Here is a 24,236-nt window from a genome sequence, read left to right as displayed (position 1 = left end):
ACAACCAAACCTATTAAACATGACTTCACTAAATAAAAACCAATCATAAGGTTTGGCCTTAAAGCTTGATCAATAGAGACTTGGCCATTACCTCAATATACGTGTTATTATCATTAACATTGATATTTATTATTGTACTGTTAACTCTTGAGTATTACATATTCAAACTATCTATATAAAGACAACTTAAATGACAAATACAATATTTTATAACTATACATTCATTCATTATTCTTTACTCTCATTTAATATTTAAAGTTTGTATTTTTCTTTTCCTCATTAACTTGAGTATTGGAGTTTCTTACTAATCTTAATAAAATTTAAAACTCGTTATATATGGTTATCTTAATAGACATAGAGCATTTTGGTAACCTCAATTGTCAATCTTGCCTACTGGAGCCTAGTAAGGGCATATGAGACCTGCCACTTATCAAATTAGTTGAGCTTATGCTATAGTTCAAATTAAGCCATACATTAATAAACTATCTTAGTCGTTGATTCATATTGGTAATCTTGTGAATCTAATTATTCAGGACGTTACGAATAACACTAAAGTAATTATGTAATGTCATATCAAAATTAATTAGCACTATAAAGTAATGATAGTCTTATCAAGTCATTATAATATTATTTGATTAATATACAATATAAATGATGGATTTGTGATGATATTAATATTCTTAAATCATATCACTAAAGATGTTATTAAATATATATACATTTACTTTTTAAAAAATATTTCACACGTAAGCTATAGAAAATGTATACTATTTTTATCAGGTAATAACGAGTTTCGAGTTTACTGCAACAATATATTAAAAGAAAAATAAAATAATTATGTTATGAAGTAATATTAACTATTATAAACAATAACTTTAACAAAGTTATTTTTCTCATGCATTACATGTATATTTGTTATAGTACTATTGCTTATATATATTCTTAGAGAAGATTTAAAAAATTTTTGGGGTAAAATATACTTTTCTTTATGTGTTTGATTTTATTACAATTGAAAACTTATATATTTTTTTTTCTCTTACTTCATATAGTTTAACATTGTATAATATTACATAAAATTATTATTTTTTAAATATTTAGATATGTTTGAATTTTAAACATGAGTACATAAAAATTAAAGTGAAATAAACAAAATAAGATATTTAAAAAAAAAACATGATAGCCTAAAAAATCAATAATATTTTTTGCTAAAAAGATTAATAATTGCATGAAAAATTTATTAAAATTAAATAACAGAACTCATTTTCTTATAAACAAATTACAAAATTTGAATGCCAAAAAAAAAAAAAGCGTTAAATATATAATTTGTTATAGAAAAAGAAAAAAAAAAGAACTCGTTAAAGCATGGGACACTTGGCAGTATTTGATTAGTTTTCACTCCGAGCTCAGGTGAATTCGAGAGCTTTCTAAAATTTCCCCGTCCTGACCAAATAAAGCGCCATCCCCCTCTACCTCTCCAACGTGTTCCTTCTCGTTCGCTCGCTCCTCGCCTCGCTTCGCCTCTTTTCTCTCTGTGAAAAGCACTTTCTCTCTCCCAAAAACTTTCTGCATAGCGATATTTCTAGGGTTTCCAGTGCTATTCTACATACCTCCATTCACAAAGCATATACCAGAAACTCACGAGTTGTATACATATAACAAAAATTGCTTTCTTTCTGCTTCTGTTTCATGTGATATCAACGGCTATATTAACCCTATGGTTCCATTCAAATTCGATTCAGAACTAACTCTTAACTCTCTATTCTAATGAGTTTCACAACCAGTAAATGGCTCGATTTCGCTCCCTCGCTCTCCATTGCCCCTTGCTTTACACCATCTTAATCGTCGTTGTAAACCCTAGCCTCTCACTTTCTTCTCAAACACATGATTTTCCTCTAGTCGACTGGGATGCCAATTACTTGTTGTTCCACCAGGACTATTCTCCGCCAGCTCCACCGCCGCCTCCGCCTCATCCGCCGTCCGTTTCTTGTGTCGACGATCTGGGTGGTGTAGGCTCTCTGGATTCCACATGCCAAATTGTATCTGATTTGAACCTCACCCGTGACGTGTACATAGCAGGGAAGGGAAATTTTTACATCCTACCCGGGGTGAGATTCCAGTGCCCTGTCTCTAGCTGCTCCATAATAGTCAATGTTTCTGGTAATTTCTCTTTGGGCGCCAATTCTTCTATTTTCGGGGGCACTTTTGAGCTCGTGGCAAATAACGCTAGCTTTGGCAATGGTTCGGCCGTGAACACCACGGGTTTGGCTGGGAAGCCGCCTCCTCAGACGAGCGGGACGCCACAGGGAATTGATGGAGCGGGTGGAGGCCACGGAGGGAGAGGGGCCTGCTGCTTGGTGGATCACACGAAGCTGCCTGAGGACGTGTGGGGTGGAGACGCGTACTCGTGGTCGACGCTCCAGAAGCCATGGAGCTATGGCAGCCGCGGTGGCTCTACGAGTAAGGAAGTGAATTACGGAGGGAAAGGAGGCGGGAGAGTGAAGATGGAAATCGTGCGGTTTCTGGACGTGAATGGGAGCATTTTGGCAGAGGGTGCTAATGCAGGAGTTAAAGGGGGTGGAGGGTCTGGAGGCAGCATCTACATTAAGGCCTATAAGATGTAATTGCCATTTCTTTCTATCTTTATTTTGATTTCCTTTAGTATTTATCTGTCTTTGTTGTTTTCTGGTGCATATAGTTGGTAGGGATGTAAAAGTCAAGATTTGGAATAATTATTTGAGACAAAGGAATTTGCGGTGGTGAGGGTTTGGTTCAGATTAGTCTATTTCAAGATATGGGACAATGCAATTGCACCTGTCATCAGCACTAGTGAAGCCAAGATCTTACTTTCTTTTTATTAAGTTTTGAATGCAAATTAGTATATAGCCAAGATCTTGCTATTAAATAAATACTACGTTGTCATGCTGTTAGAAGAAAAAGGGGAAAGTGGTTCAAGCATACTCAGACTAGAGTGTAGGCTGTTGATCTACTTACAATATGTTTGTTTTCTTTTTGAATCAACACAAATTTCGTGGACAAAGCCTTGCCTCCTGATAATTATAGTCTCACCACTTATTCACCATGATTCACTTTATAGGATTGATTAATATTCATAGAATTTGAAGCTTCTGAGTATGCAACTATGTATCCCGATGATGTACAAGAAAAGGGGAAAGTGGTAAAGTACTCATAGTGCTTCCTTTGATTATCTTCCACACTAGCATGCTCTTTACTAGAATCCAGGCAATTGAATAACACACAATAATCATGTTTTTCTTTTTGAACAAAAACGAATTTCATAGACAATAGCCCTTTCCTCCCGAATGATTATAGTCTCATCATTTTTTCATTCTGATTCACTTGTTTGTATCAATCAATTATCATACTATTTGAAAATTGTAAATATTCAACAATCTTCTGCCCCCTAGGATGGTGTTGGAACTAAGACTCTTCCCTTGTTTGTTTTTAGTGAAAAGAAGGCCTTCACTGTTATTTGTGTAATTTCCTGCATTTAAGATGAATTTTCTATTGTCTTTTATAGTTGCAGTAATTGATAGAAAGAGCTTGAGTTAATTATGAAGGCTGGTTTCAGTCATATCTTGTTTGCAGGTGTAACATGTGCCATTGTACTTAGAATTTTTATTCTTACTGTTTCTTGGTAAAGTATTCTCTGATCTGGGGGCAACATGATAGACTTTTCTAACAAAAAATTTATATTCACATATGATTCTTCTATTTGGTTATTTTCTTTCACATCTCTGTTTAGTTTAATTAATTGTAGAATCCAATGAGTAAAAAGAGTGGATTTTTTTTCTGAAATAAAAAGTAGAGTAACAAGAGTGGGCTTCCATGTTTATGAAATTAATTACCAGAAGCAGTCCTCACAAGGAAAAATGAATGAGAAAATTGAATTCAGTTGTAACTTTACCAATGTTGTTTGGAACTAGAATGCTATTATAGAATAGGAGACGAATTTTTACTGGAAGAAAATGAGTTCTCACCATAGTTTGAGTTCATTTGGATGGTCCTTTTTCAACTTTAAGTCACAGGAAAGTAGAATCTGTGTTTTGTTGGGATCAAATTTTTCTTGTTCCTTTCTCTAGTAATGTCAATTTTTTCATCAAACAAAAAATTCAGGTTGGTCACTTAAATGTGTCTGGGAGGAAAAAATGGGTGCCGAGCAAGTAACCTGATAGCTACAAAATAGGGATGGAAAATGTAAAAAATGTTAAATTATGAACCTTTTGGCAATATTTTTTTTTCCTCTTAGTAATTTGAAGAATTCCTTTCTTTATATTTATGATATTGATTGGGAAAAATTTTGGTTGTTCATCTTTTTAAAAGCTTTAGATTAACTTATATGGAGACCAATATGAAAATTTGAAACCTCAGACAATGTGATTTTGTGTGGGTTTGAGAACTAGATCCTACTGAGCTTATCTACTTTATTAATTTTCCCTTGTATGTTTCCTTGTTATTCTTGTAAGATTATGCATGTGAGTTGCCTAGTTTCTTATTCGTTCTTTTGCCGCATTATATGCTGAGGCATTTTATATTCATGGTAGATACTTTTGGTACCAACTATTAGCCAAATAAATACTCAAAACTGATTCTGTTTATGCCTTGTGTCTATGGATGTGGGTTAAATTTATTATTTCTTGACTTGCTCTTTTGTTCTTTTATGGATTAAATATTCTGTTATTGCTTTCCTGTTAAGTGCAGGACTGGAAGTGGCCTGATAAGTGCTTGTGGAGGTAATGGTTATGCTGGTGGAGGTGGTGGAAGAATTGCAGTTGATATCTTTAGCAGGCATGATGACCCTAAAATCATTGTGCATGGTGAGTTTTTTGTTTCATTTGGTTCTTTGTATTTGCTGTTGAATTTTAGTAGCGAATATATAATCTTGGTTTTTAACTACTAGCTAATGTAATTATTTCATGTGCTTCTCCTGTTATAATTTTGTAACTATTGCTATGATGTGCTCTTGAAATGCTTTTTAGTAGTTTTTAGAGGGTTCTTCTTATCCCTATGTCTACTTTGTGGGTCATTTGGGAAGAAAGCCTTTGAGGATCTCTTTCATTCTTTTGATGGAGTTCGGAGTGTTTGGTCCATATACATATTCTTTTTTTTAAGTGCCATCCACTCAATTCTGCTGAAGATTTAGGTGACATCATTGGTGTATTGGCTAACTTGTTTTCCCTCAAAGAAAGTATTGATTATTATTTTTTTAAAAAATAAAGTATCGTTTAACTTGTAAATCCTGCCTTCTGTATATTTCTTCATAATTGGGTCCTGACCCATTAGTGCTCTTTAATGACTTATTTTGTTTCCAAAAAACTGTTTTTGGAGTGCTTTCATATTGTTCAATGAAAGAAAGGATAAATCTAAGAACGATTCAAAGTGTTTACGACTACTGATTCAGTTATTCCAATACTTTGCTTAATTGGTTTTACAATGTTTCTCATTTGGTGTTTTCTATACAAAAAATTAATGAGAGAAGCGACCTCTAAGTTGATTAATTCTTGTTGTGTAAACTCTTTGAGCATTCTAAATAGAGAATTCTTTATTCTCTTATTACATGTCAAACGGCTTCATGTTTGATTGAAGTTGTTATTAATACGAGAAACCACCTTCTTGAGAGGTTGTTCGGGATTGTTGAAAAAATTATGCTTAAGCACTAGGTACTTTGAGTAACGCAAAGCACCAAAACGTTGATTGAGAAAAATAGTCGTTCTATGCATGGATATTGGGATAGATAGGTCAGTGGACACGTTAAAAATAGCAATCTAAGCAAATCATTAGAAATGAAGTTAAAGTGGTGATGTTTCAGTTTCTCTGCTTAAAAGGTGCTTATGCTTATTTTGTAAGTAGATGATTATAAGTAACTTTTCAGTTTACTAAACAGAATAAGCAGCTTATAGACAATGCAAAACATCTTATAATTCTTATGTAGTTACTTACAGTAGTCTCAGTTAAGACTAAAATGTCCTTGTTTAGAATTCTTTCAAGTCTTCTGCATTCTCAAAAGTTATGCTTTCATACCAGAGGTTTTTTACTCTGCTAGTGGATTTTTGCAAAATTAGTATAGACCAGAAGATTTATTGTTATATTTGCAGGGGGGAGTAGTTTTGGCTGTCCACGTAATGCTGGTGCTGCTGGGACATTTTATGATGCTGTTCCTCGGAGCCTTACGGTTAGCAATACCAATATGACAACAGATACAGAAACACTTTTGCTAGAGTTTCCTTATCAGCCTCTTTGGACAAATGTTTATATTCGAAATCATGCAAGGGCCACTGTTCCTTTGCTTTGGAGTCGTGTTCAGGTCTTGTCTATTTTGAATTCTTAAAATATACAGATCAATATCTTTCCTCTCAAGTTTAGGCATGCTATATTTATTTCCTGAGAATACTATTGCCGTTAAGATGTTTATATTTCCTTAATTGATATGAAATGTATTACAAGTTTCTTATATATGTTTGCACTCATTTCTCACACTAGTACTTAATGTATCAAGTACTGGTGGCTTGCATGAGAGTGATTATGTTGTTTATAGATTTATACTCTGCTCTGTTCCCGGATTTTAATATATTAACTTTCAGTACCTACTGGGCTCCTGTTTCCTTCAGTCTCAGTCCAATTTTTTCTTTTTGCATTTTGATATGGCCTGGAAAGTTTGGATTCATTTATTTTATATTTGGAGTTTCTTGTGTTTCTCCTCCTATCGAGGGGTTTATTTCTTTTCTTCAAGGTTTTGGTACGAGGAGATTAAATCCTTGTGCATGGGGTTCTTTTTTGCTGGCCTGTGACTGCCGTGATTGGAGAGACATGCTACGATCTATAAGGATCATTTTGTTTCCTGCCTTTTTTCCTCCTTAGGATATGATGACTGTTTGAGCTAAGGCGTATGGGCACTTTACAGATTTTTTCTTTTTGTCTATTTTGCATAAAGATTGGCCAGCTACCCATTGTTGAGAGTCACTGATTTTTCTCCTTTTTCATTTTTCTGTTTATTGAGAATAACCTGTTTTTCCCTCTTCCTTCTGTTGGGTGGACAACTTCGTTTCTGTATTCCTCTTTCTCTATCTAATCATACTTCTTTTTTTTTTTTTTGACTAAGAATAATGTTTTATTTGGATCACTTAGCTTTGGCTTCTTTTGTACCATTTGTTTGGTTTATTGTTTGCTAATGACAGTGTGCTCATTATTATTTTTCTTTGTGTGGGTTTAGTGCTTGTCTTCCTCTCCCTCCCCTCCCCAACCGATCCTCCTCTACCATCCTAAATATGATCGAATGGCTACTTTGTTAAGTTTTATTTCTTTTGGAGCTATACTTGCATTTTGCTTGTAAAGTTACGTTTCATATGGTATGTTTTTTATATGCCTATAGGTTCAAGGACAGATTAGTCTGTTGTGTGGAGGGGTTTTGAGCTTTGGACTAGCTCATTATGCATCATCCGAGTTTGAACTGTTGGCAGAAGAACTGTTAATGAGTGACTCTATAATCAAGGTGACAACTGTGCATTTCTCAGTTTCTGCTTCAATTCTATGTTGAAATGTTCATGTCACTTTTCTTTTATATGCATACATTCATTTGCTGGAGTGAAAAATCCTGAGCCTCAGTTTGTCTCTATTTAATAGACATGATTATATAAAACTTCATAAATGCTGTATGATTACTGTGTTTGGCATCTGCCAGGTTTATGGAGCATTACGCATGACTGTTAAGATGTTCCTGATGTGGAATTCCCAAATGGTTATAGATGGGGGTGGAGATGCAACTGTAGCAACTTCCCTGCTTGAGGCTAGTAATTTATTTGTTCTTAAGGTATTTTATCCATCATGCTATTGCCATTTCTTTTACTTGTTCAGGATTTAATGATGCATCACATGACATGCCTTTGGATTTTTTTTTTTTTTTTTTAAATAATAAATAGGAGTCATCTGTCATACACTCTAATGCAAATCTTGGAGTTCATGGACAAGGTTTGTTGAATCTATCAGGACCAGGAAATTCAATTGAGGCACAGCGACTAGTTCTGTCACTGTTTTACAGTATTCATGTAAGTAGCTTTCTTGTCATAATTGATGGTAATTTTGCATTTGGTGACTTGTAGATTTATCTGCTGTATTTCGAGGTGTGTGGATTGACTTATTCTTTTGGTGCTTTAATTCCATAGGGCTTTTAGCTCCAATAGTTTTAAGCTTATATTAGTGTTAGTTGAATAATTAATAAGAAGACAAAAAAAAGGACAGTTAATTGGTTACTATTGATTAAAAATTATCTAAATGCAATATTTTGCTTTTACTAGGGGTGTTCTAGTAAAACATATTGGTCAAAAGAGTTTCACTAGATCACTTATATTTTTTTTTACTAAAAAGCTTTGTGGCGTTTAGTCATTTTAAGGTGTACCCAAGTGCTTTTAAGCTTTTCATTATACTGGTATCAGCTCTTAAATATCTTTGGTCAAGAAAGAAAGTAAATCCAAACACCCTCTTAATAGCTTTTTGGTTATTCTTCTCTTTCCTAAAACTAATTATGAATTATGGTAAGATTTCTAGTCCTCTCAATCTGTCTTGGATTGTTTCTAGCTTATGGGCGGAAGGTTTAGGCTTGTTTCTTTTTTTCTTTTTTCACTTTTGGGGGGGGGGGGCGAATGGAGATCTAAGAGTTTGTGAATCTAGAAAGAAGCTTTATAATCTTATTCCTATCTCTATATTTTAGGTTATTTGGAAAGAAATAAAGATAAGGGTTTCTGAGGGCTTTTATTCCTCTTTTGATAGAATTAAGACCTTTGTCCATTCTTTGAGTATTTTGTTAACAGAGAATCCTGTTCTTTACGATGAGGATTCTAGAGAACCTTATTGATATTTTGTCTTTGATTTCTTTTAAATGTACAAGGGCTGCAACCTTCTGGTGCCTCTTAATGTCATCTTTTCTTTTTGTTTCAGTAAAAAAGGTAAGATTCTTCCCTCTTCTAGTAACTTCCCTGGCCCTGATCTAGTTATAGGTTTTTGAATTGAAAAGTCATAAGATTTGTGGAATGCTTCAGCAAACGTCAAGCTTTATGAGTTATTTCAGTTAAATAAGTTTCAGCTCATCAAGAGAAAATCCAACAATCTCTTGAATAAGAAAATACTCAAAGTTTCAGTTAAATTTTTTTGGATCAATCTATCTACGACATCCTTTTATGGCTTATAAGGGAATACAACATCATTCTCTGATTTAGGATGAAGACTTCACTCCTAATAGATAGCAGACCTAGATCAAAGATGTAGTATTTCAAACATAAATGAGTCGTAACTGGCAGTTGATAGAATAAAAAATTGTCAATAGAAAGAACAAACAAATTGACAATTAAATTGAACAATAAGCATGAAATAAATGTTTTTCAGTGATGAGCAGGAAAAAGCCATTCATTACAATTGAAACAAAGGTTTTCCATTCTTGTATCCGCAAATTTCTCTTAACTAAGCTGCTTCAGAAAGGGATAATGGTTCTGGGTTGGACCTTTTTGACGCACCATAGAAGACTTGGCTTTGGGTTGATTCCTCATCTCCCAATGGAAGCTATATTTCACTTACCTATAATTTGAAAGATTGGGAGATTGAAGAATTGTCTAATTCATTGCTTTTGTCATCTCTCCTCTTGATCACCATAGAAGATTTGCTTTGGGTTGATTTTTCATCTCCCAATGAAAGCTATATTTCACTTACCTATAATTTGAAAGATTGGGAGATCGAAGACTTGTCTAATTCATTATTTGTCATCTCTCCTCTTGATCATATTGCCAATAAATTTGATATTAGTTCTGCCAGTCCTAAAGAATGCAGATTACGTTGTTGACTCCTGGCTCAATCTCCTTTTCAAACTGAAGTTGCTTTTAGATTTATTGAGAAGGATTTGGAAGAAAAAGGCGTCACCTTGAATTGCTTTCTTTGCTTGGGAAGCTGCCTATGAAATATTCTTTCTTAAATTGACAACCTTAAAATGAGGGAGAATCATTGTTACTGGCTGCTAGTCTGCCTACATGGGAATGGGTCCCCCTCAATGATCTTTTCTTTTGATGCCCTAAGTCTAGAAGATTATAGGATTCAATCCTCAATCTCCTCAACCTCTCTTGGATGGTTAGTGCTTGGTGAAAAATAAATTTTTCAAGAAAAAAAGTTCTTGGTGAAAATAAAATTTTGGCTTGGGATTGGTAGTCCACTAACAAAGAGAGGAAGAATCTTATCTCCCTTATTTCGTTGGCTACAATTTGGGTGATCTGGAAGGAGACAAACAAAAGATTGTTTGAGGCAGCATCTCTTCTTTTGGTAGTATTAAAGATCATCGGTTTCAGACCTTGAGTTTTTTGTTTAGAGATCAATCTCTACATTATGCAGGTGGTCTTGGGAACCATTCTAGATGTTTTAAGCTCTTCTTGAAAGTTGTAATCCTTTTATTCTAGGGTGGCACTCACTTGCTGGCTTTTTTTTTAAGAATAAAAATGTGTTTATGTCATCAAATCCAAGCACCAAGAGTGCTAACCCCTATACTAAAATATTTACATATCAATCAAAAAGTCAATAAGATCTCCAGAATCCTTAAAAGAATATAGAGAATGACCCATAGCTAAAACACCTGGTCGGGGACCATCTGTTTCTAATCCTATCCATATCCTCCTCCATCCCCTCAAAACTCACTTGTTGCCTTATTTGTAATATTTCACTTTTTCTTTCAAGAAAAAAAAGAATCTAGGAGTCGATATAATTCTACTTCCACAAATTCTGCATCCTAGTGAGAAACATGTGTACATCTTGATTAATAGTTGAAGAGCTAGCTGTTGTCACCAATTATTTGAACTTGCGCTAATTATTGACTGAAGTAATTTTCCTTAATTTGGTCAATCTAACTTGTTGCTTCAGATAAAAAGACAAGTGTAAGCGGCATTGACGTTTAAGGCCATTTGATGATAAAAACCACAACTAGGTATCTCTGTCAAGGTGAAGTGATGCTAAATGTAGTTGAGGAGCGAGTAGATACAACAGAATCATGATAGATTGGAACTATAACTTTGAATATTTCAGGTAAATACGATTAGCTTACATGTTTGAACCATCGCAACTCTTCTCTATCCCTGTCCTGCTAACACTTCCCTTACCTATATGCTCAAAAGCAACACGATCTTGCTCCTCATGTAGGCTCTATCCTTTATATGATTTGAGTCAAATTGTTATCGGAAAGATTGTAAATTAACCTATCCTTATTTGTCCTGTAAAATTATTTTATCTTCATATTGCTCATCCCTCCTCCATCAACACGTCTCGTTCCCTTGGAGGCTGATTTGGAGGGGAAATGCTTTACGAAAAAAAGATTTTGTTTTTGGGTTTTTAGAAGCTGAATATGGGCGTATTTTGCCTGTCAACTTATCAAAGAAGGAAAAACCTTGGTGGGTGGTTGTTTCTTGTGTGAGAATGTTGCTTAGACCGTCTATTGTTTTCAACTTTCTCAAAATGGTATTATTGATGGCCAGCTCTATGGTTTCCCAGTTGTAGGCTTGGCAAGGTATCTCAAGAGAGAAAAAGAAGAAAGAAGCTTGCATTCTTTACCTACTTTATGGTCATTAGCTATAAATAAATAGAAGAGCCTTTCTTATTTGAAAAAGAAATAAATAGAAGAGCCTTTGAAGACGCTTGTTTTTCGTTTGATAGAGTTGAGAATGTTTGGTTCCATACCCTTCATCTTTGTCGAAGGGCCATAAGCTCAATTAGCTGAAAGATTTGGGGGCTTAGTTTACATTTTGACTCGCTCATAATTTATGGACATATTTGCATTTTTCATAATTTATAAACTTTTGTGCATTTTTTATATTTGTCCAGCACCCCATGGTGCTCTTTTCCATAAAAAGATAAACATTGCAGATCACCTACAACTGATTGCTTTGATACTAAACTGGTGCAGTCCCTACTTGATACTAAACTGGTGTGGTCCCTACTTTGATACCAAACTGGTATGTTCCTTAGCAGTTGATCTAGTTATAGGTTCTTGAACGATAAAATAGGGGTGACAACTTGATCCTATCTCTTCGAGTTCCTATTGTGGATTCCCCAGCAGTGCCAAATAACAATTTGTTTTGAAATAAAACTTGTAAGGTATGATTCATTCACATGCATCAGGAGGGTGCAAACTCATAGATAAATAATATTTACATGTCGACCAAAATGTTAATAAGGTTACCAAAGTTCTCAAGTGAATAAAGAGGATGACCCATAACCAAAAAGTTAGGGCTGGACCATCTATCTTTCACCTTATCGTAATCATCTTTTACTCCCTTGAAAGTTTTCTTGTTTCTCTCTTTTCACACTGCACAAAAAGTAGCAAGGAGAACGAGACTAATATGCTTCTTCACACCACTAATGCCTTTCCACGTCCAAATTTCTTCCATCGCTGAATCAGCCATCACTTAATTGATATGAATCCATAAGTCAGGGTCCATTATCAATTTGACCTGGATTTAAGCAGAGTGGAGAGAATTCTCTGCCCCATCGCGAGCTTTGGTCCTTATTAGTAAATATATTATTAATTTAAATACCATATAATAATATGTACCTAATAAAACTATGACAGTGGACACATGCACTCGCGTATGGGCGAGACTCTTACTGACTTTGTGACTGTACCCTTTCTGCAGAATCTGATTGAGTTACATTTTTGTGATTGTGGCTGATTTGTAATATCTTTATTCTTGGAGTGACTTATTTAAGTGTAACTAAAGTATGACACATCTTATGAATTTTCTTTCCTAATTTTATGAAGGGAAATTCTGTCAGATGTTGATCAATAAAAGATTTTGTTTTTTTTTAAAGGTTAACATTCTTGTGGATAATTAATCATAAGCCACATTCAATTCATTTGTCTCTGTCAATAATTAATTTAAGAGCCTAATGTGACAAATTTTGGTTGTCTAATTGTGACTAGATGCGTTGTTTCTGTCTGACAATTCTTGTTTTCTTGGCCTTTTAAGACTTTCATCAGTCATGACCTACTTTTCTATTTCAAAACAAGAGTTACTGTCACTGTTTTACCATGCTGAGTTACAGCAGCAGTAGTATGATTGTGATGGGAACTTTTCTTTATGTGACTAGCTATTCATTTATTTGTGAGACAAAAATTGTGAATGGCATATTTTGAAGAACTTATTCTGCAAAATATTTTGATGAAGTTGCAAATTCCCATGGTATTACCGCGGGATAAAAAATCCATGCTTATATTATTTAAGTGAAGGTACTGTTTATGTTGATGAAGGTTGGACCTGGATCTGTTTTGCGCGGCCCCTTACAGAACGCAACAATTGATGCTGTGTAAGTCTTGGTTTTCATCATATCCTCCTCTGAAAAAGTCCTATTTAAATCTAAATTTCATACTTTTATGTTTGACAGTACTCCAATACTTAATTGTGATCTCCAAGATTGCCCCATTGAATTGCTTCATCCACCTGAAGATTGCAACGTTAACGCATCTCTGTCTTTTACTCTCCAGGTGTTAACCCAATATGATTTGTGCAGTTACGGAGTTTGGAAAATCTTCTCTTTTCTTTTCCTGTTTCCAACTAGTGTTAATTTTCTTTTCCAGATCTGTCGGGTTGAAGATATTAGTGTTGAAGGTCACATCAAAGGATCTATTGTACACTTTCATCGAGCAAGAACTATAACCGTCCAATCTTCTGGAGTGATTAGTGCTTCCAGCATGGGTATGCTTTTGTTGGTTCCTGTATGATGGTCCTTAATAAGTGAATGGTTCTGTGATTTTTTACTGCCTATCCCTCTCTGTTTTTTTCATGCATATGTGTGCCTTGTGCGTGCATACATAGCCATCATTGTTGTAAATTGTTTACTGAACTTTTGTCTGCTTATGTCTTGATTAGTGTAGAATATCATTGCTTTCCTTGCTGTTGAATTTTACTAGTAAATGGACTTGCATTTGCGGTTACTCAGGCTGCACAGGTGGAGTGGGTAGAGGTAAATGGCTTAGCAGTGGTATCGGAAGTGGTGGTGGCCATGGTGGTGAAGGTGGTCTTGGGTGTTACCATGATGACTGCATTGAAGGTGGTATTACTTATGGAAATGCTGATTTGCCATGTGAACTTGGCAGTGGAAGTGGAAATGACAGTTCAGCTGGTTCTACTGCTGGCGGTGGTATTATAGGTAAGCTGGCTTGGGCAGTTGAATTGTTTTTGCCTTTTTATCATATGATTACGAGTATCAGCTTTGGATAGTGACATCTATTTAGAGTATAGTGATTATTCTGGGATGCAAGAATTTGGTTGCTATTAGAGTTAAATGACTCGTGGCATTTATCTTTCATTCCTAATCTTGCTTCTGAAATATATATGCCGATGGTACTTTTTTTTAGAACTGTTATGATGTACTAGTACTTTTCAGAGTTGATACCTGCAATCTGTGTTTCACATGGCACATATTCTCATTTGTTCTGTCCACTTGAGCAGTAATGGGTTCATTGGAGCATCCGCTGTCTAGTTTGTCTGTTGCGGGCTTAGTTCATGCTGATGGACAAAGTTCTGGAGGAACAGCCAGAGGGATAAAACTTCCTGCTTCCAATGTTTCAATGCTTGGACCTGGTGGTGGTTCTGGTGGAACTGTACTTATGTTTTTGCGTACATTGGATCTAGGCGAGGATGCTGCTCTCTCGAGTGCTGGGGGACATGGTAATCCCAATGGAGGTGGTGGAGGAGGTGGTGGAAGGATTCATTTTCATTGGTCAGACATTCCCACTGGAGATCTCTACCAGCCCATTGCTAGTGTGAAAGGAAACATTCATGCTAGGTTTGTACATAATGCAATTTATTTGAATTCTCTATAATCATAGCAGACCTGATAGATTGTTTAGTTTTCTTGTCGCCAACTGAAAGGACACGTTTATTTGTTTATGATAAAACATTGGCCTCTCTGTTAAACCAAATATTCATGAAAAAGAAAAAATGAAGAATTCACTTGAAGGTCACCTGCAGTTGATGTTCTAGCTTGTCCCAGCAATGTGATTGATGAATTTCATTATGTTGTAGGGGAGGATTGGGTGGAGATGATGATGGCGCTGGAGAGAACGGAACTGTGACTGGAAAAGCTTGTCCAAAAGGGCTTTATGGAATATTTTGTGAGGTAGCTATTTAGTTATATGAAATAAGTATTTTAAAGGTATTTTTGTTTCTTTTCCTTATTTTACTTGTTAGTTCCAGAGCATGCTGTTTGGCATAACTTTAAAACGTGATTTGAAACTATAGCTGGACTCTCTCTTTCTTTTTCGAACTAAGTTCAAACCTTTCATTTCATCTAAATGAACTAAGCTCATACTCGTGAGTTATGTTATGCAGTTAGTATGCTTAGTAAGGTTTGCAATAAACATTTATGGATGTATATGTGTACATATATATATATATATATATGTATACACTGGCACACACTCGAACCTTCAGCATAAATGAATTTTGTTTAGTGTTTTTTTAGGGTAAGTTGTCTAGGATTTCAATTAAATTCCCTTTTGATATTTTTTCCTTTTCTATCTTTACTGGAGATTATGTTCCTGCAATGAGGTCGACATAAGAGTTTGGTCTTGCTTCCCTTTACCTTGCTCACGTGCCGTATTACCATCCTTTACACTATCAAATAGTCTTCCCCTTACATATTTGGTGGCAATGTTAAATTTCTCTAATTTACTGCTGAAAGGTTTAAGTTTATTTTTATCCCTCAGGAATGTCCAACTGGAACTTACAAGAGCGTTACTGGGTCTGATAAAGCTCTTTGTCATCCTTGTCCTGCTCAGGAGCTTCCAAATCGTGCAGTTTTTGTTGTTGTTCGAGGTACCTTAGAATTGTCATTCAAGTACAATTTATAAGATCTATGTATTTTGTTGAAATAAGTATTGCTGTTCTAATTGACCGCATTTCGCCCTTCACCTGTTAATTACATTCCTTTTTCCAGAAGGGAATGTTTATTCCTGTTATGTTCCAAATAACTACGTTTGGAGTTTGCCTTAAATTTGCTTGAGCTAAGTGTAATTTTTGTAAATTATTTATTAGCTTGTCTCTTGTCCTTGTGACAGGTGGTGTTGCTGAAACACCTTGCCCTTACAGATGCATTTCTGAGAGATATCACATGCCCCACTGTTACACAGCGCTGGAAGAGTTGATTCACACATTTGGTGGGCCTTGGTTGTTTGGTCTTCTTCTAATAGGTCTGCTTATCCTCCTAGCGTTGGTACTTAGTGTTGCCCGTATGAAATTCGTTGGGGTTGATGAATTGCCTGGGCCAGCTCCTACTCAACATGGCTCTCAAATAGACCATTCGTTTCCTTTTCTGGAGTCACTGAATGAGGTTCCCCTCTCTCATATGCTCTTGCTTTAGCTCTCTGTTCACATTTCCATTTCAAATCTGAGCTTTTACTCAGTCTTTTATGGTATGAGTGGGTATTGTTGTTGGTTTTCAGGTACTGGAAACAAACAGGGCAGAGGAGTCCCAGAATCATGTGCATAGAATGTATTTCATGGGTCCCAATACATTTAGTGAACCTTGGCATCTCCCACACAGTCCTCCTTACCAAATAAAAGAGATTGTGTAAGTTTATTGGTTGCTTTTTAGTTGTTTCCAGTAGGGAGTTATCCTCTGATTCATAGGTATTTTCTGTTCATGTTTCTCTATATTTCCAATCATTGATGGGCATTTTGTTATTATTATGGGTATCTTGTTGTTTGCTTGCCAGATATGAGGGTGCATTCAACACATTTGTTGATGAGATTAATGCTATAGCTGCTTATCAATGGTGGGAGGGTGCACTGTACAGCATTCTTTCAATTCTTGCATATCCCCTTGCATGGTCATGGCAGCAATGGCGCCGGAGGATGAAATTGCAACGACTGCGTGAGTTTGTACGATCAGAATATGACCATGCTTGCTTACGTTCTTGCCGTTCACGTGCTCTCTACGAGGGGCTTAAGGTGTATATCTGAATTCTGAGCTATAGTTGTGATCACTTAGTCAGTTACAACTGATCTGTCCGACATTTAAGTTTTTTGTTCATGCTCTCTATCTCGCATCTCTTTATCCCTGGCTGTCTAGTGCATGTTGTACATTGTAGTTCTATTGCAAGATCATTGTTTTAATAAGCGACTAGGAAAAAATAGGGTTTGAGACCAACTTGTCCAAGGATACTGCAGAAATAGGAGGAATATAGCCTGAGGAAATAGAAGAATAGAGGTATACCAGAAAAAATGAGAGATCAAAGTGAGAAGAGTGGTAGGCTAGATAGAAAAGAACTACGGACAGAGAGATGAATAAGGAATGGAATTGTAACCAAATACTTTACAAGTCATTATTCTGTTATCTACCATTTCTGGGAGTTAATAGCTTTTATATTGGCACTAATTATAACTAACAAGGCAGATATTGCAGAATACATAATTGGAAGGTTGACCTTATTCTCCCTCGGGGGTAGGGTTACCCTTACATAGTCTTTTGCTTGTCTAGTATCTTCTTTTATTTTCCCTCTCTCTCTCCCTCTCTGTTAATCCTTAAATGTCTGATTGATTTGTTTTTTTTATTTGAAGTAAAAAGAGAATAGAATATATAGGCACCAAAGCGGTACACAACCCATAACAACATTATGGAGACCAAGATATTAAAATGGACATAATTCAGTAAGATATTTTATGTAATTGTAATGTTTATATATTTAGCATATTTAGGAATTTGTTATGGTCCCTATTGATGGATCGTGTTATGGGTCGATTCACAATGAAATCAATAGGCAAAAATACATTCTTCTCTGTTTTTCTGTCTTTTCCTATTTTAGAAATTTAGATTGATAACTAAGGCTCATTGGATAGAGAGAGCGGTATGATCTCTAGAGTACAAACGTACCCTTCATTATTTCAATAAAAGAAATGGTACCTTCATAAGATAAATTCTTTGATAGGTTCCTTCTTCATCCACAGCACTGTTTTATTTACAAAAGGGAGCAGTTAAAATTAAAATTCCAGAATTGTCTCATCCTTGTTTTCTTTCAGACTTATTTCTTACTCCTAATAGATGCATAACACTTATTATTACACATTTACATAATTATTACACACCATAAACACCAGTACACACATACTGCAGTTACATAGATTTCTTTTAGTTCCTTCTTTGGTAAACTTGCGGAAAGGAACTAATTTGTTTCTAACATCACTCCCCTCGAATTGGTGCTTGTCCTCAAGCCCAAAGTGAGGATACCGAAGCATCATGTGATTGGCAAGTTGCCAAGAAGTATCTGCGGGAGAAAGACCCTCCCAATGAATGAGGAACTCATGTTGTCCTTTATGAGTTCTTGAAGTCAACTGAGCTTGGGTTGTAGGATGAGGAACTCCTTGGTGAACAATAGGAAGAGTAGATGACACACGTTGCTGTCCATGAAAAGCTTTAGGAGAGGAAAACATGGAAAGCAGGATGCAACCTGGTTGTTGGTTGTAGTTCAAATTTATAAGCGTCTTCTTCCATCCTTTTGGAGCACCTTGAAGGGGCCATAAAATTGCGGAGACAGCTTCTGGATCTGCTTATTACCAAGAGAAATTTGCCTATAAGGCTGGAGCTTCAAACGAACCAAGTAATCCACTTGAAAGACGACTTCCTGATGACTACAGTCTTAGATCTGTTTTATCTTCTGCTGTGTCTGTATCAACTGAGTGTGTAAATTGTATGACCTTATCATGGGCTTGGAGTTTACAATAAACAACTTCTAGTTTGAAAGAGTTGAACAATAAGAGAGGAGTCTATGGACTAGTCTCCCATAGACTACTTCAAAAGGAGTAGCTTTTAAAGGGGAATGATACCTGATACTGTAAGTGTACTCCATCGACATTATGTCGGATGATCACCTGTGAAAGATTAGAGGTACATTTCCATTGTTCTATTGACAATGTTGGTTTGACTATTGGATTAAGCATGATATGTTGAAATGAAAGTGAGCTTAATACCACAAAGGTGAAAAAGCTCCTTCTAAAACTTATTAAAATAACATCATGATCGTAGACAATAGATTCAGGGAACCCATAAAGTTTAAAGATATGATTAAAAAAGAGTAGCTACCATATAGTGAGCATATTTTGAGAACTTGTCCACCACATAAACAAAACATTTTTACTTCTAGAAGTTGGAAGGCATTCCACAAAATCCAAGGGACCACACTTGAGAAGGAACCGGTAATGGCTGCAACAAACAAGCTGGTCGTAAATGTTCAACCGTATTCTGTTGGCACACTATGCAAGAAGGAGTAAAATCTCGGACCTGAGATTTCATTCCTTTCCAGAAAAAATCCATAGAGGTGCCAGAGCATTTTTTGATATTATAGCAAAAATCAAGGCACATAGAGGGGGATCTGTCCTTGTACTTGTAGAAAGTCAAGCCATCCTAAACCTGCCAACGATCATTTAACTCTTCTTGGAGAATTCTAGTGACCGATTGTTGCATAGCCCAAAGTAATTAAGAGAAGGAATGGCAATAGCTTGACAAGAAGGCTCAAATTCTTTGGAAAGAGCATCAGCCACCATATTTTCACATGTTGCGTGATATTTTACATTATAATCAAACCCAAGTAACTCACTGATTCAACGTTGTTGGGAGAACTCAGAACACACTGTTCCAGAAAGATTTGAGACTGTAATGATCAGTTTTAATGTGGAACTATTGTCCCCATAAATACAGACATTAATGGCAAATTGCCTTGATCAACCCCAAATATGCAGAAACAGAGCAAAAATAGAGCACGAAACAGAGCATTTGCTGCTGGAGCAAGAGCATGCGGGAACAGAGCGAAAAAGAGCAGTGTGCAGCAGATAAGTTGCAAAAAGAGAGCCAAAACAGAATAGTGGCGGCTGATAATAGATCTTGCTAAACAAAGTTGTGTGGCTGGCTGTTCTGGCTGAAACAGAGGCATTTTCCGGCTATGAAATCAGACTTCTGTTTTATGTAGCCCAGCAATGAAGGCCAAATGTCTCTTTAGGGTTTTTGATAAGAGTTTAGAGTTTCTTTAACTTAGAGCTCCGGTACCATGTTAAGAATAGTTTTTTCAATTAATGTGTGTTCTATTGAGTATAATAGCATTATATATAGGTTTTCTTACACGAAAAAAGAAAATAGACAATTAATTATAATTAATTATAAAGATGTAACTTTATCTTTATACTCTTTTAACCTGGTTTGCTGCTTCCTCTAACCTTTTGATTTCCTTTTTCTTTAACATCCTGATTTACTTCCTCTTTAATGAGAGGAAGCTAGGGATCAGACATAATGTGGTAGGCCAGACAGAAGAAAAAACAGAGATAAGCAGTGAATAAAATCAAAACCAATAAATTCACAGTTCATCATTGTTAATTGATTACTGTTATGAAAGTAAATGGCCTTTACATAGCTAATAATTATAATTAATAAGGAAAACATTGCAGTAAAGAAGAAGAAATAAAAAATTTCCATTTACTAATAATACTTAAGATCTATCTAAATACGCCGAGTAAATTGAAGATACCAAATTATAATACTAGTTCCATATTATTTTTGTAATTCTGGGTCTCACTAAGGTTCCTCTCCCCCGACCCCGAAATCCCTTTACATTGTATAAATGTTACTTTTTACTCCAAAAGGGAGAAAATTTTCCTATTCAGGATGGTTATTTAGAGATCGTTTTGCTGTCTACTTTGGAACAAGAAAGTGTTAGAAAATTTTCTCTACATACATCTGCATGTTGCAAAATGAGAGTTCTATTTCGGCCTAAAATGAAGGAAGCCACATTTTTTTACGCTAATTTGTCAAGTATGCAATTCAGGGAAAGCATTGTGTTAGTTTCATCTCTAATTTGTCTCTCCAGAAAGAATAATTCTGGGAGTTTGCCGTTTACCTTATTAGCTTGATTTTTTTCTTTGCTTATTGTCATCAGAATCCTTTTCTTTTGTTAGGTCTTATGAAATTTCAATTCTGATGGTATCTATCTGTGCTTTATGCTACTCGATATGTTTGTATCTCTTTCATATTGGTGTTTTGAGTTCTTATACATTACTTAATATAACTTTTATACACCTTTTCCATAACTTTGACGTCCCTTTTGGTCTCAGTGCATTGTCTTGAAGTATTTAATCTTTGCTTACGGTGTAGGTTGCTGCAACTTCTGATTTAATGCTAGCATATGTGGATTTCTTCCTTGGTGGAGATGAAAAGAGGACTGATCTTCCTCCTCGCCTTCAACAAAGATTTCCAATGCCTATCATTTTTGGAGGTGATGGTAGTTTTATGGCTCCATTCTCACTCCAAGGCGATAACATTCTTACTAGTCTCATGAGTCAGGTCAGTTTTGAGATTTTTTGTAAAATTGCCTGTGTGTGTATGTGTCTCAGGTTGGAGGCAGGATTGTTTGTTATGTTTTCTTGGTTGGAGGCAGTGTGTTGGTTATGTTTTCTTGGTTGGAGGCAGGGTGTTGGTTATGTTTTCTTGGTTGGAGGCAGGGTGTTGGTTATGTTTTCTTGGTTGGAGGCAGGGTGTTGGTTATTTTTTTTCCATGTTATCTCTATTTTGAAGTTTTTCTTTTTTTATTTTCCTCACAGTTGGTCCCTCCTACTACATGGTATCGGTTGGTGGCTGGTCTGAATGCTCAATTACGCCTGGTTCGTCGTGGGCGTTTAAAAGTAACATTTCGCCCAGTTCTCAGATGGCTTGAAACTCATGCAAATCCTGCTTTGAGATTACATGGTGTACGAGTTGATCTGACTTGGCTTCGGACTACTTCTGGTTATTGCCAATATGGATTATTGGTGCATGCTGTTGAAGAGGATGACGACCATGCATCAATGGAAAATATGCATGGAGTGGAAACTGATCATCATTCATGGTAATTGTCCCTTCTCCTTTTCCCCAAGCTCCCTCCTACCCGCGGACAAAATCACCCATGTTTTTGACGTAGGACGAAGAGAGTATGAACACAATATTTCAAGAATTTTTTAAGAACCGGAAGTGGAGATCTTGAATCTTAATAGTCAGATGAATAACTATATAAATAGTCTACCAAATAATTCAGTTAGGATACCCTATTTGTAGTTATTAGATTACAGTCAAAGTAAGAATTCTTAAATCTATCTAGGAATCCTACTAAATAGAAAACTAAGCTAATTAATTGGAATAATCTATAATAGAAAATAACTAAATGAGATCCTAAATAAATAGTAAATAACCAACTTATGCCATTTGTAAGTTTATAGATATTTATTCCTAAATAAACTAAATACCTTAATAATAATAACCATCGCAATTACTTAAATATATCTTATTACCGAATATTTATCCACTTTTGCATCAGTTATCTTGTGAGATGATGCATGTGAGTGCCACCTGGTGTTTCTTTGATTCTATTGTTGGTGTTCTGTGATTGTGAAAATTTAATCAAGGGTATGTTTCATTCTTGTTACCATGTTGAGGCACATTGGACTAACACGTGATTGAACTAAATATTGCATTAAACCTTAAGACACATTGGTTGTTGCATATGATAAAACCAGGTATCACCTAGAAATATTATTCAGTTTTGGCAATTAGGAGAACATGCAAAGTATGTTTATATGTTCTGTATGGTTTACATATATGCCTTATATGGAGTTTAATGTGGTTTTCTTTGTCTTTGGCTAATAGTGTCAAAAACATGTATAAAGAGAACTCATCTCGTTACTTGAGAGAGGATCTGCTCTTAAACCAAGACCAGAGAAACAGTGAACATCAGATGAGACGCAAAAAGAATTACGGAGAAATTATAGATACTAACAGCATACAAATGCTTGAACAGAAGAGAGATATATTTTATTTTCTCTCTTTTATAGTTCATAATACTAAGCCTGTTGGTCACCAGGTACCTCTCATTTATTAAATATGCTCTTCTTTCTAGTTGACATTTCCTGACAAATTTGAAATTTCCATTCATCACTCAATTTTCTTCATTTTTTTTATTGCAGGACCTTGTTGGCCTAGTTATCTCAATGCTACTTCTAGGAGATTTTAGTCTAGTGTTGCTTACATTGCTCCAGTTATATTCAATTTCACTCGTGGACGTCTTTTTGGCTTTGTTTATTTTACCACTCGGCATACTTCTTCCTTTCCCTGCTGGAATCAATGCTTTATTTAGTCATGGACCCAGGCGGTCTGCGGGTCTTGCACGTGTGTATGCATTGTGGAATCTAACATCTTTAATTAATGTTGTGAGTATTGACCCCCTTGGCAATTTTTTTTTATCTTACCAGTGTGGATACTTTATTGCATCTTTTGGAATTTTGGAAATTGTTAGGAGAGAATTGCATTGTGAATTGTAGCCTTTAAAATATCTGCTTATATAGTGAAGGGCAGTGGATTAGAACCTTACAATTTCTAAGGGTTGGGGAAATTTCTCATGCTGAGAATTGGCATGATCTAAAAATGGTCTGACGTTTGACTTTTTCAATTTGTTCCCCGACCCTTCAGTTGCTGCAATTTGACTTTTGATCTTTAGTTGTTTATGAAACTGAATAAATTCAAGATAATAACCATCCTTTGATCTTTTCTGCAGGGTGTTGCTTTTCTTTGTGGATATATTCACTATAGCAGTCAATCATCATCAAGTAAAAAGCTTCCATTCTTTCAGCCGTGGAATATTAGCATGTGAGATTGTTTATTTATTTTGCAGGAAAAAGAAAATCTCTTAATTTTAACTAGAGAAGATGCATATCCAACTAACATGTGCCATTGTGTGGCGGCTATGGTTGCAGGGATGAAAGTGAATGGTGGATTTTTCCAGCTGGACTGGTTTTGTGTAAGATTTTCCAATCGCAACTTGTAAACTGGCATGTCGCAAATCTGGAGATTCAAGACCGCTCATTGTATAGTAATGATTTTGAGCTGTTTTGGCAATCATGACACCAGTAAATTATATATTCTGCATTAACGAGCTGCTTTTCATTCTTGGTTTTGTTTTTGAACTTGTCTTCTTTTTTGTTTGTTATTTGAGAGCAAGAGGTGAGTGACTGACTGATGCATAGAACTAGAAATACCGAAATAGAAACAAAAAAAGAAATTAAAGGGGGTGGGGGGGAAATAACAGGGATAGGCAATTCATTCATGTAATTTTAATTGATCACAGTTTTCTCTTTGAACTTATTCTTGGTTTAATTTTTTTTCCTTAATTTCCAATGTAAATAATCAAA

At 35.5% G+C, this 24,236-nt stretch overlaps 1 protein-coding gene across 1 annotated transcript; it reads left to right on the top strand.

Annotated features, from left to right (window-relative positions):
• The first annotated feature begins 1,462 nt into the window (after window positions 1–1,462).
• Window positions 1,463–24,011, top strand: LOC110825411 (ephrin type-B receptor). Its single transcript, XM_088207484.1, has 22 exons — window positions 1,463–2,617; window positions 4,720–4,835; window positions 6,114–6,322; window positions 7,388–7,507; window positions 7,697–7,825; window positions 7,935–8,060; window positions 13,286–13,341; window positions 13,420–13,519; window positions 13,613–13,730; window positions 13,975–14,184; window positions 14,487–14,823; window positions 15,063–15,156; window positions 15,746–15,854; window positions 16,097–16,368; window positions 16,481–16,608; window positions 16,754–16,988; window positions 21,175–21,363; window positions 21,621–21,904; window positions 22,699–22,912; window positions 23,016–23,258; window positions 23,603–23,694; window positions 23,802–24,011. Exons 1-22 carry the CDS (start codon window positions 1,785–1,787, stop codon window positions 23,947–23,949), a joined length of 4,362 nt encoding a protein of 1,453 aa, XP_088063610.1. The 5' UTR covers window positions 1,463–1,784; the 3' UTR covers window positions 23,950–24,011.
• The last annotated feature ends 225 nt before the right edge of the window (window positions 24,012–24,236 follow it).

Source organism: Carica papaya, chromosome 7 (assembly GCF_054855325.1).
Source record: "Carica papaya isolate Zhongbai chromosome 7, ASM5485532v1, whole genome shotgun sequence".
NCBI classification, from domain to species: domain Eukaryota; kingdom Viridiplantae; phylum Streptophyta; class Magnoliopsida; order Brassicales; family Caricaceae; genus Carica; species Carica papaya.
Note: the sequence above shows the minus strand (reverse complement) of the source record. Positions and strands in the feature narration are given on the sequence as shown.